General features: G+C 37.9%; 2 protein-coding genes across 3 annotated transcripts in view; both read left to right on the top strand.

The window, feature by feature from the left end:
* The first annotated feature begins 380 nt into the window (after nucleotides 1-380).
* slc6a19a.2 (solute carrier family 6 member 19a, tandem duplicate 2) lies at nucleotides 381-8837 on the top strand. The gene is made up of 12 exons (XM_008421497.2): nucleotides 381-769; nucleotides 1210-1350; nucleotides 1670-1807; nucleotides 1929-2110; nucleotides 2209-2319; nucleotides 3894-4006; nucleotides 4095-4223; nucleotides 4300-4456; nucleotides 4548-4752; nucleotides 4847-5006; nucleotides 6428-6590; nucleotides 6701-8837. The coding sequence occupies exons 1-12, from the start codon at nucleotides 565-567 to the stop codon at nucleotides 6905-6907; spliced, it is 1911 nt and encodes a 636-aa protein (XP_008419719.1). The 5' UTR covers nucleotides 381-564; the 3' UTR covers nucleotides 6908-8837.
* Nucleotides 8838-9875: 1038 nt separating this feature from the next.
* The window catches only part of LOC103472109 (sodium-dependent neutral amino acid transporter B(0)AT1-like), a 10738-nt gene continuing 8290 nt past the window's right edge, over nucleotides 9876-12323 (top strand). For both annotated transcript variants that reach the window (XM_008421496.2, XM_008421494.2), the window contains exon 1: nucleotides 9876-10398. In XM_008421496.2, coding sequence (XP_008419718.1) covers nucleotides 10092-10398 — 307 coding nt within the window. In that variant the 5' untranslated portion in view covers nucleotides 9876-10091. The remainder of the gene's footprint in view (nucleotides 10399-12323) is intronic.

Here is a 12323-nt window from a genome sequence, read left to right as displayed (position 1 = left end):
AGGAAAATATTTCTTCGCACTCATTTGGTCATGACAGATTACACTACTGGTGAATCTACACCAGTAGTGGTGTAGATTCACCAGTTAGACTGGATATTTGCTTTTTTTATTTAAAGAAAATAAAAAGGTGTCCCTCAAAAATGTCTTAGAATTGAACTTTAGTCCTTCTGTGACTGGTCTTCATAAACTTAAAGCGCAAACTCATCAGCGGGAAGACGTAGCCACCAGCAGCTCCTGTGATGTATTAACCACTATCAATGAGGTGGTGCCGTTTTATTTTTTTTTTCCCCCGTGCATACCTGCTGACACTGCACAGACAGTAATGAGCTACTGATAACTGCAGTTAAGGTGCCAGATGTGGCAGTCAATACCTCACTGACTCTTCCAGCCGCAGTCAGAAGGGACTGAGGACTCAGAGGGAGACAGTCAGCTATCGGCTGTTTCTCACAGAAAAAAAAAAAGGATTCGGCAGCTGGGAGCGTTTGCAAAAGAGTAACAAGTGGTTAATCAGATTTAGGAGCTACATTTTTTTTTTCGTGGGGGAAGTTTACAAAAGGAGACACGATGAAGCTGAAGCTGAAGCTGCCAAATCCGGGACTGGATGACAGGATCCCGTCCCACGGGGACCTGGAGAGGATGGAGAAGGACGAGGCTGGGGACAGACCCCAGTGGGACAACAAAGCCCAGTACCTGCTCACCTGCGTGGGCTTCTGTGTGGGACTCGGCAACGTCTGGAGGTTCCCGTACCTGTGTCAAAGTCACGGCGGAGGTAAGAGGAGAGTCGTAGCATCAGAGACTTTAACGGAAATACGTGGAGTATTTGAAGAGATTTCAAGCATTATTAATTACGTTTTCATAAGAAAACATCATTCCAAGTAAGTTTTTAAAAATAACTTTTAAGTTAAATTTTAATGTCCATTAAGTTTTTGTGTGAAAAACCTATTCAGAAAAATGGATTAATGCATATAAAGTGAAATAAAATTAATTACTCTCATTTGTTCTTATGGGAAACAAAAATGTGAATCATGGTTTATAAAGTAAACTTTTAATCAGGTTTGTTTTTTAGCTGTTTCTACGGGATTGCTTGTTTGTGCAACCCACAGCTAAATACTTCTCCCTTGCTAAAAAGCAAAAAAAAAAAAAAAAAAAAAAGAAGTGAATTACTTTGTAGAAACACACAAAATGTGAACTTTTTTTTTTCCTTTTCAGGAGCGTTTATGATCCCGTTCCTGATCCTGCTGGTTCTGGAGGGAATCCCGCTGCTGCACTTAGAGTTCGCCATCGGTCAGCGTCTGAGGAAAGGCAGCGTGGGCGTATGGAGATCCATCAATCCTTACTTGGCAGGAGTTGGTGCGTAAAAAAGAAAAAAAAAACATCAAAGCAACAGAAAAACGTTATTTTGAGTACATCTGTAGTTAGCGGAACAGCTACAAGAAACTTTGTGTCAACATCCCTTTACTATTTCTCAGTTTATTTCTGATCAATTCAGAAATTGTAAAATTGCTAAAATCTCAAGTATAATTTAATACAATTGGGTGTTTCTTATTAGAAGTTATTGTATTACACAGTAACTCCACACATTATGATTTTGAGTTAGAGTTACTTGGTCAAAGCGAAGCTGGAGGGACATCAGTATAAAATGTTTCCCTTGTCCTTCGTTCGCTTGCAGGCATCGCCTCCATGCTGGTGTCCTTCCTGGTGGGTGTCTACTACAACACCATCATGGCATGGATCATGTGGTATCTCTTCAATTCCTTCCAAGACCCTCTGCCCTGGAGCCAGTGTCCGCTCAATGCCAACAGGACGGGTAGGTGCTTGAAGCGGAGCACCCATTTGCTTTTATGGCGCGGGGTAAAACGTTTCCTGCCGAGGCTGTTGACACTCGGCTTCCACTCGACTGATCTTGAGTTTTTACCTCCCCACTTAAGGATACGTGGAGGAGTGCGCGCGGAGCACCACCGTCGACTACTTCTGGTACAGAGAAACGCTGAACACTTCAACGGCCATCGACGAGTCTGGGGGGCTGCAGTGGTGGATGGTTCTCTCCCTCATCGCTGCCTGGACTGTGCTTTACGTCTGCTGCATCAGGGGCATCGAGACGACCGGCAAGGTCTGAAGGCCGCGTTGCATCTGGAAAACTCTTCTACTGCTGTGGCTCCTGTGTCATTGTTCAAACATCCATCATTTTTTATTTTTTTATAATTTAAGGCCGTGTACATCACCTCCACTTTGCCGTATCTCGTCCTCACCATCTTCCTTGTCCGGGGACTGACTCTAAAAGGCTCCACAGAAGGAATAAAGTACCTCTTCACACCAGATGTAAGCGATGTTATTGCCTAGTTACAGAAAAGAAAGAAGTTTGACTATTTTCGATAAATATTGTGACTGGTTTCTCTCAAAATCTTGCTTTCTTGGCACCATGTTAGTGTAGCTGTCTTTTGGAAATGACAGCATTCCGTTTGGCCGAAGGTCATTTTCCTTGGTCTGAAAACTGTCTTCTAAGGGTTTTTAACCCTTTATACTTCTAAAAATGCCAGTAGATTAAAGAGTGAAAGTTTTCATTTCTATGTTGGGTTTGATTTATTCTGCTAATCTGTAGCAGGAGATTGAAGTGACCACTGAGTCTAGTTGCTCCTTTAGCGATTGGTTCTCTCATTTGGTGGCCTTATGCTGCCATTTTGTCAAAAAAAATTGATTGCAGTGTTCACTCATTGCATGCTTATTTATTTCCCTTTGTAGTTAAGTATTCGAAGCAGCATGTAGGTAAATAATGCTAAAAACTATGCTCAGATCTCACATAATGATTTAATCTGTAGGAATTTTCCCAAGGTGTCATGATATGCCTCTTTTCCCATTTGGGGGGATTTTTGTCCTCAGCTAGTCAAGTCTAACGATATATTTTCTTTATTTTTAAAAATGAGACAAGGCAAGACATATCAATGAACATTCTGGTGCAAATATGTTTGCTTACAGCCAGGGGGATATCTTTCAATCCTAGTCCCATTGGCAAGAGATTTTGACAGATTTTGAGAGCCTATGATTCCTGCCCAGCTAAATTTCATTTTTAAATTTCTCATTAATTCTCCCAAACACTCTTTTGTTTTTATGCGTATGAAGTGAGCTAAGTTTCTGTTTGATACAAAGTCCAGTCAGGAGTTAATAGACCAATTTAGTTTTTATGGCTATCAAGATTGTGTTATCTGATTTACTGCTATTTTAATAAATGATCCACTCTGAAGTTTACTAGGCTTTGTGCTGCGGATAAGTTTTGAAATATTATTTAGTGTAAGCTATTATTCGAGTTAAACTCATTGACAGATATGGACAATAAAATAACTGACTTAATAGCATTTATTTCCTGGCTCATCTATCAGATGGTGAAAGATAAAAGTTGCCACCTGCAACCTTATATTTACAAGATGGCCATAAAAGTGCTATTAATCGTATCTGGACACAGCCTGCATTTCCAGAAATGAACAGCAATCCTGCTACCTTTGTGATAATCTAAAAATAGCTTGAGGTACATAGTTAAATTATAGAAGATTTAAAAAAATGTTTATACGTATTTATCTTCATGATAACAAAGAAAAGTTTCTTGACATGCAATGGTTTACCTATATAAGTACAAAATGGACATTAGAGTGAAGGAAATCACAACTTGTGTGTACAAAATGGATCTAAAATTGTCAACCTGATGTCACTTAGAAAGAAAAGCAGCTCATGTTATTTAGCAAATTCATCCACTGGACCTCATCTTTCCTGTTGTGTTAAACAGTTAATCTTCTAATTTAGATGTGCCATCAAACCTACTCATTAAAGACCAAGGAAAAGTTTAACGACATTCTAGGAAGTAATAGTTTTTCCTAAGAATTTTTTTGATATATTTTTTTCAGGTAGATGAATTAATGAATCCTTCAACCTGGCTGGATGCAGGAGCCCAAGTGTTTTACTCCTTTTCTCTGGCTTTTGGAGGTCTCATCTCCTTCTCCAGCTACAACTCTGTGCAGTAAGTGAGCTGGCGGTTCAGTCAAAACGAGGGGGAGGTATTTTCTCCAGCCCACCTCACACCAAGTCCCTCACAATGCTCATTTCAGCAACAACTGCGAGCAGGACGCTGTCCTCATCTCCATCATCAACGGCTGCACCTCGGTGTACTCGGCAACGGTTATTTACTCCATCATCGGCTTCAGGGCGACACAGAAATATGATGAATGCTTCGGAGAGTGAGTCAAATACTTCCAAAGTGAGCTTGTTTTATTCAAACTGGATTCAAATGACACCAAGGTGTTTTTTTTACAGCAATATCTTGAAGCTGATGAACGCTTTCAACTACCCCGAGAACAACATCACACAGAGCAACTACAACGAAATTCTGACTCACCTCAACAACACGAGTCCAGATGTCATCCAGGGATTGTCCCTGCAGATCTGCGACATGCAGACTTTCCTTAGCCAGGTAAGACAATGTGCATTTTTCCATTTTTACAAAGAAAAAGAAAAAGAAGTCTTCCATGTATGGCAGAATAATGGGGTCTGTGTTTCTTTAGGGTGTGGAAGGAACAGGACTGGCCTTCATTGTCTTCACAGAAGCCATCATAGAGATGCCGATTTCCCCTCTTTGGGCTGTTCTCTTCTTTATCATGCTCTTCTGCCTCGGCCTCTCCACTATGTTTGGCAGCATTGAGGGTGTTATAGCTCCTCTGCTGGATCTCAAACTGCTACCCAGGAGTTGGCCCAAAGAAGTTATCAGTGGTAATTTTCTCCTAGTTTCGTTGATCAATGCAGTCAAACTTTCTCCATATGCAATCTGATGACAACAGAGTGACAAATTGCGTTGTGTTTTCAGGTCTGACGTGCTTCGCATCTCTAGCTCTTGGGCTCATTTTCGCTCTTCGCTCTGGGAATTACTGGCTGGCTCTTTTTGACAACTTTGCAGGCTCTATTCCGCTCCTGGTCATCGGATTTTTTGAAATGATTTCTGTTGTCTACATCTATGGCATGGACAGGTGAGTCAAGGGCAGTCAATTGCCCACAAATGTTGATATTTCTACCATAGGACGTTAAAGGTTTCTCTCTTCAGAAGTCAGGAAATGGCTACAAGATGATAGCTACTAGCTGAACCTGCCCATCTCTGCAGTCAGAGCAACAGATTAGAAGTTTTAAAAAGCTGGAGCTATAATAAACATGGATGGTCAGGGGCGCCAAGGGTATCTTTATCTCCAAAGATCACTCTGTACAATTTTTTTAGGCTTTTTACAAGTTATATTACCTTACTTCAACATGCATGAGCTAGCCAACAGTAATTTAAACTTTCATTGTCAGAAGTGCACCAAAGTTGGCTAAAATGTTTATATTATCACTCAATATGGGATTTGTCATCCCCCCAATAAGGGTAGCTTGGGGTCTCTGTGGAGGTCCACGCTGTAGTACGTCGTCATGGCAATGGCTATCCTAAAAAACAAACCAAACGGCACGTTTCTGCCATGCTGACAGGTACTATAATGCTCCCAGAGTGTGCCACCAAACACTCAGATAAAGATAAGAAGGTCAGACAATGAGCAGAAGTATGACATACAGTGAAAAGATATCTTCTATTTTCCTGCAATAAAGTTAATAAATAAATAAAATTGCACTGATTACTTAATGATAACTCAATTCATAATTTCTTTGGTCAACAAAGCCTGTCTGTTTGTCAAACACTTAATTATTCTCCAAAATGTTGCCAAAATTGTGTCTCGTTATCATGAACCCTCTGTCTCTCAATCATGATTTGGATATTTTGCCACAGTCTGGATTCAGAAATTGTCCATTCAAGATTTTTGCTACAAAATTTGCCTGCCTGGCCTGAACATTTATTTATTTATTTTTAAATGGGAAATTCACGCAAGACCATCGATGAACACAGTGTATTTATTATCTGAATGACCAAAGTCAAAAGTACTGCCATAAAAAGAAAAAAAGGCTGAGACTAGTTCTAGTCAGTGGTGGTGTCTGACGTTCAGTAAGATGCTTTTACAGTCCAAACAAAGCAGGAAATAGCCAAGTGTTATATTCTGTCCTCGTAGGGAAGATAATGTGTCAGAGTCATCGGACGAGAGATAAGAAAAGTACAGAATGTGTCTTGCAGTCATTTGGAGAATGTGGAAAATACGATTTGTGTTTCGTTTTGTTGTCCCCACCTGGGTTATGAGTTCAGAAAACATTTGTTTTTAGCTGTTACTAAAAAGGTAATAGAAGCCTATAAACATGTAAACATTTTTGAAAATCTTTAAGCCACACATTGTAAAATGTCATATAAAATGCAAAGATGTTTGTATCTAAATCTGTTGAACTTCTTGAGATATATTATCAGAAAAAAACAAGGTTGACTTTTACAACTTCCGTCACACTCACCTCCGTGCATCTCTCTGTTATTGCTTTGCAACAGGTTTAATAAGGACCTTGAGTTTATGATCGGCCACAAACCCAATATCTTCTGGCAGGCGACGTGGAGAGTGATTAGCCCCCTCATCATGATTTTCATCCTGATTTTCTACTTTGTCACCCAAGTCACAAAGGAACTCACCTATCTTGTCTGGGACCAGGAGGCGGTAAGTTTGGCACAAATATGCAAAAAAGAAAAATTCCTCCCAACTGTCTTTTCTTCTAATTGTGGTTATAGGCAAACCTTGGTTTAATAAATCTTCTGCTCTACTTACAGGAGAGCTTCCCCACCCTTGCTGAGCGTTACTACCCACAATGGGTCTACGTCATGATCTTCATCCTGGCTGGAGTTCCCAGTTTAGCCATCCCCGTCTTTGCCCTTTACAAGCTCATCCAGAGGAAATGCTGCAAAAAGGACTACGACGATAGTACAGTGGACACAATCTCTGCCAAAATACAAATGAGTGACAAAATGAAGCTTTAGATAAATGTACTTCTTTTGGCTATTTAATATCAACAAACTTGTAAATTATGTTTATTGGACTTTGCTGGTGTGTTGTAATGATGCAACAACACGCCGATGACTCACTGTTATCTTTGAAAGGCAAAGATAGAGACGACTATATACTCCACAAGAACAGAGAGGTTTGTTCTCTCTGCCAGGGCTGCAAGAACAACGTCCACGTTCTTTCACATAAAACCCTTGTGCACAACTTCTAGAAAACCATCATAGTTTCCCCAACAATGTCTGTCAAGAAATATCATGGAGTTGTAAAAGCAGAACCACGTCACTTCGTTCTTGCATCCTTGGGAGAGCAAACAAATGGCTCTGTTCTTACAAAGCATGTATAGGCCTTACGTTTTAGTGTTTTTACTGAAGAAAACATCCAATTATGCCATGCAATGACAGCAATAAATGTATTATTGACTAGGTTAAGGCATGAAGGGATTGTGAATAATACACTTACGCAGTATGAAAACGTCGCGCTGTGTACAACATTGGCAATACAAACAGCATGAGCGGCTTGGGCTTGTGCATGAAGATGTACTTAAAGACAAACTAGTTGTATCTCTGTATGCTAGTACAGAATAAACAGTGAAATGAGACACTGAGCTCTGTAGAACCTTTATTTTTTTAAAAGGTTGGGATAAATAAGAATTCATCTAATGGGAAAGTCACATAGCAAGTCACATAGTACAAACAAACTGTCTGAGTTGATGAAATATCAGAAACATTGTTGTAAGCACGAAATATATTGATCTTGTTTGTGGGTTCTGGTTGATTTGAGCGGTACTGTTGACGTTTGGGAACCTAGTTTGTAAGATGAACTGGGGTTTCTGATTGGGGAGGAACCATGTTGTTCAGTGTTTGCCCCAAGCATGAGCGGCTTTCCTCTCTGTATTGTCCATGTGTTGGCTTTGCAGTAGGGGGTCAATCAATCTAAAGTACATCTTTCACATTGCCTGCTGGATATATGGGTTACCCCAATAGAATCATGAATGGGTTTAGTCATGAACAGAATATGGGGGGATATAAAGTAATACATGATCTGTTTGGTAATATTGCTTAGAGTACTAAAAATTGAGACACTTTGAATGTTTGGTCAAAAATCATTTACAATATTTATGAGTCACATCAGCTGACTGTAGGTTACCAGCTCAATTCACGAATCATTTCCAGAGAAGTAGTTTGTAGTTTGATCCTTTAAATACACCAAGTATTTTTCTAGTTTGGGAAATTCTCTTTTAACTGTACCTGTTGAAATTGCTAAAGAAACACCAATGTCTATTTTTGACTTCGACAAATCTTTGCAGTTCTGTTTTATCTACTATTAAAAGTAACATTAAATGTTGGGTTTATCCAGGTATTCTCCACTTTCTGCACATTGTATTCTGTACTAAACAAAAGAAACTGGAACTCATCTTGTTAACTGAAAACTGGCATCATCTTTGTTTGCATAGCCAACATTTTGGAGGTTGTGTGCTAACCCTAAACGCTTCAAGTGCTGTTCCAATAATAGGCAACAAAGCTTAGCTAAACCTAAGCTAGGTTTATTAAACGTCAAGAATTGAAATGCCAGAATTTTAAATGTTTTTAGAGTGAATACTTTAAGCTAATAAAAATCAGTTTGTTTTTAAGCTAGTTCAGCTGCTTGTAGCTCAGAAACAGCAATTTATGATATATTTATCTAGTGAGCTCCAATGCAAAAATGCAATAGACATAAAATAATCTTATTTCTATGTCTTATTTTGATATTGATATTGTGTTTAAATTGTTTTTTTCTATGTTCAAAATTATGGTTTAAATATTGTACATAAGCTTTTTAGATGGATAGTTTCTGTTGATACGTTTGAGCACTACATAATGTTTGACATTTCTGTGATTGGAAAAATATAAAATGACTTTGTCGAAAGGGTTTACATTTTTTTATTCACAGCTTTACAAAAATGAGTCCCCATGTTAAGATATTTCAGGTCGCACGTATACAGTATTGCCGCTCCACATTTACAGTTGATATATGTGCTCATTTGCTCAGATGTAAGTCAAAAATAAAAATACGCAGAACACAATGAAATAGTGGTTGTGCTTCTTAAGCATATGTTGCAGTTGTAGAAATTGACCACAGTAAACATACATTCATTACGCCTAAAAGGAAAACATTTATGGGGGGGGGAATTGCAACATTTAAATAAGCGCCAAAAATGAACAAATATATGTTTATATTAATATTTTAGTACACAACTTTTCAAATAAAAAAACAAATTTCCTTCATGAACATCAAGCTCTTCGTCAGGAAGAACTTCACGGAGCAGCGTTGGCCCCGACGACTGAAAATACATTTATGATCTGCTGCTGCTTTAATAGAGACCAACAGTACCAAAAACAGCATCAGTAACTTATACAATATTGTATTATTATGTAATGCTTGGATATCTGGTCATTTTGATGAAAACTTAAATAGACATGACAGAAAAGCGTATTTCAATGATTATTATTTAAATTTTCTATTAAATTAAATTAAATAATGGCATGCAAAAGAAATGCATTAAAATTCCCAATCATCAGACATTAGATGTATTTATAAATTAAGTATTTGTATTTTCTATAGTAATTTTAATTCTGCTCTGGAAGATAATTTAGTTGAATTTGTGTGCAGGTTAAAAATGTATATTAACTTTAAAAAAAACATATATACCAAAATAATGACATAGTTTATGAAAACATTTGAATACAGATTTCAAATAAAAATTCGGTAAATGTAATTATTAGCATTTTTTAAGAATCTAATGTCACTCATTGACAGATAATTGTTTGGTGTATATTTTATATATTATTAGTTTATGTAAGTTATTATGTGAAATGTTTTCTTAATGGCCTGTTTAGCACTCAAAACATATATAAAATATTAAATATCTGAAGATAATAGATAGGGCTGTTAATTATTTAAAGATTTGATCAATAATTACCTTTTGACTAATTGAAATCATGCTCTTTTTGCCCTCAACATGTTTTTTTTGTTTTTTTCCCAAAGTTTATGAGTAATCCAGTACTTTATTTGTAGCTCTTTGCATGAAAAACCACTGAGTGCTCAAAAAATAAATGCAAAGCTTTGCTATTTGTTTATCTATTCATGGAGCAAAGTAGTAAAAGACCATAAATTTGTGTCATGACCGCTGAAGGCTGCTGTGTAAACAGCGACTTGTGTGCACTCCATCTCCTCGCTGCAAGCAGGCGGCAGCAGACGCAGACCATTGGTTTTACACGCGGCTTCAGCATGAGGCTGGTGCTCCCTAACCCGGGCCTAGAGCTCCGGATCCCCGACTACGACGACCTGGAGAGGATGGAGAAAGAGGATGCGGAGGGGCGGCCCCAGTGGGACAACAAGGCCCAGTACATTCTGACCTGTGTGGGCTTCTGTATCGGTCTGGGGAACGTGTGGCGCTTTCCTTACCTGTGTCAGAGTCACGGAGGAGGTGAGTGATGTGAATAACGGACTGAAATCTGATCGCATGACGACGCACACTAATGGTACTTTTTTTTTTATCTAAGAGGCTGAAATGCTGACAAAAAAGAAATAGCTGGAATTTTCTTCCTGTGAAGAAAATGACTGGTCCAGTGAACCTACACAGATGCAAAGAGTTAATAAATCACTTATGGACGACGAGTGCAAAGCACTTTGTTCATGAATTTGCCATGAGGTTATTTTTAATTATTCTCAGGCTTTAGATGCCTTTATTAATTAGATTAAAGATAATCTACGTGTGTGTTTCCATTGCATTTGATTTAAGCGAAATTAATAATGACGCTGCACACTGAGCCACAGGAATTAGGAAATGTTTTAAAAGCAGCAGGCTCTATCATACGTTATTCTGAGCTGGACTGAGTTTCATCTGGGTTTATTATTTCAGTTCTTCTGTAACTGATGTCTGAAATACTGACCAATAGCATTAATTTAGAGATTAAATAAGCAAATATGCCGCATGGAAAGGGAGCACTTCATAAGAACAAGCCCTTGTTACGTTCTACACAACGTCTAATCTTTATAGTTGTTCACGATTAGCTGTGTCTGATTACCGATCTCTGATGTGTCCTTTTGTTCAAACAGACGCGCCATAAATAAACGCTGCCTGTACCTGCGAGGTGATGGCGGCTTCCTGTCGGCAGTATCATATCTACACAATAAATCCCTAATTCCTCACTTTACACTGCATGAAGCCTCAGTGACCAACTTGGACAATGGCCTGGGATGACCTTTGCCTCACTGTCTCATTATCAAATAGTAACACCAGGTTGTCAACACTGATATTGACATTTCAAACAATCGCTCTCCAGTTGTTCGGATTCTGATTAATGCTCAACATTTTTATGGTTTCTTACCATGTTTTTATATATTCTGCATTAGGGATTGGTTCCAATTAAATTCAGTAGATGAAAGAACGTACGTTATCACAAATTAGCAGAGATTATTTTCTAGTCCTAAACAAAAAACACAACAGTTTTTGTCATCCCTCCTTTAAGAATCTGCAAGAGAAAAAAATATTTGTGAAATTTTGAATTTGAGTGCAAATAAAGTTGCACGTATAACAGGGATGGGATCAGCAGTTTGCGTTGTATTAATAATAATGCAAAACGACAGAATTGGGTAAAAAAAAAAATTGAACTCAAATTAACAGAAAAGAACCACTTCAATATATTATTAAGGAGAATTAAAAAGTAACTATCCAACAAATTGCTGAAGTAAGAGTAAAGAGAACTGTATGTGTAGTTACTGACTCCCTGTTTGACTGTTTTGCCCAAAAGGGCGTAATTTGACAAAAATAAAACGCGTAAAAATTCTGTATTTTAAAGACTGAAATAAAAAATAAACAAATTCAAAACATTAAGGAATTCCGGTAGAATATGTGTGTGTTTACAAACACACACATATTTCCCAATCATTTCTTTTCACTATAAAGCATTGGAAACCAGTGTTTAAATGTTTGAACAGGACAAAGTACCTTCAGTGGCAATAATGTTTACAAGGTGAATCAGTGTGAACAGGAAACAGTAAATGTTTTTAAGGGTCAAATGGCGAACGTCCAGTCTTGTCCAAACTGATTAGATTTTATAAGATGACACAACAAATGTCTGGACTTTTAGCTCGTTTGGATGTCAAAGAAACATTTTAGATCTGGTATTTGAGAGACTGCTAAAGTGCTAGAATAGCAAAAAAACATGAGTTATGTGATCTGGTCAGTGGTGGAGAAAGTACTCAAAAAATTTACTTAAGTAAAAGTACAAATACACAGTCAAAAATGTACTTAAGTAAAAGTCAAAGTACCACATTAACATTTTACTTAAGTAAAAGTAAAAAAGTACTGGTTTTTAAAAATACTTAAGTATTAAAAGTAAAAGTACT

This window comes from Poecilia reticulata, linkage group LG11 (genome assembly GCF_000633615.1).
Source record: "Poecilia reticulata strain Guanapo linkage group LG11, Guppy_female_1.0+MT, whole genome shotgun sequence".
NCBI lineage: Eukaryota > Metazoa > Chordata > Actinopteri > Cyprinodontiformes > Poeciliidae > Poecilia > Poecilia reticulata.
This window is presented reverse-complemented; position numbering and strand designations above follow the sequence as displayed.

Bases quoted from the DNA above. Each gene is read 5' to 3' on its own strand.
- slc6a19a.2 (XM_008421497.2), top strand. From the start codon at position 565: ATGAAGCTGAAGCTGAAGCTGCCAAATCCGGGACTGGATGACAGGATC. The intron at 770-1,209 runs GTAAGAGGAGAG...TTTCCTTTTCAG, and splicing joins GTGTCAAAGTCACGGCGGAG to GAGCGTTTATGATCCCGTTC. The intron at 2,320-3,893 runs GTAAGCGATGTT...TATTTTTTTCAG, and splicing joins AGTACCTCTTCACACCAGAT to GTAGATGAATTAATGAATCC.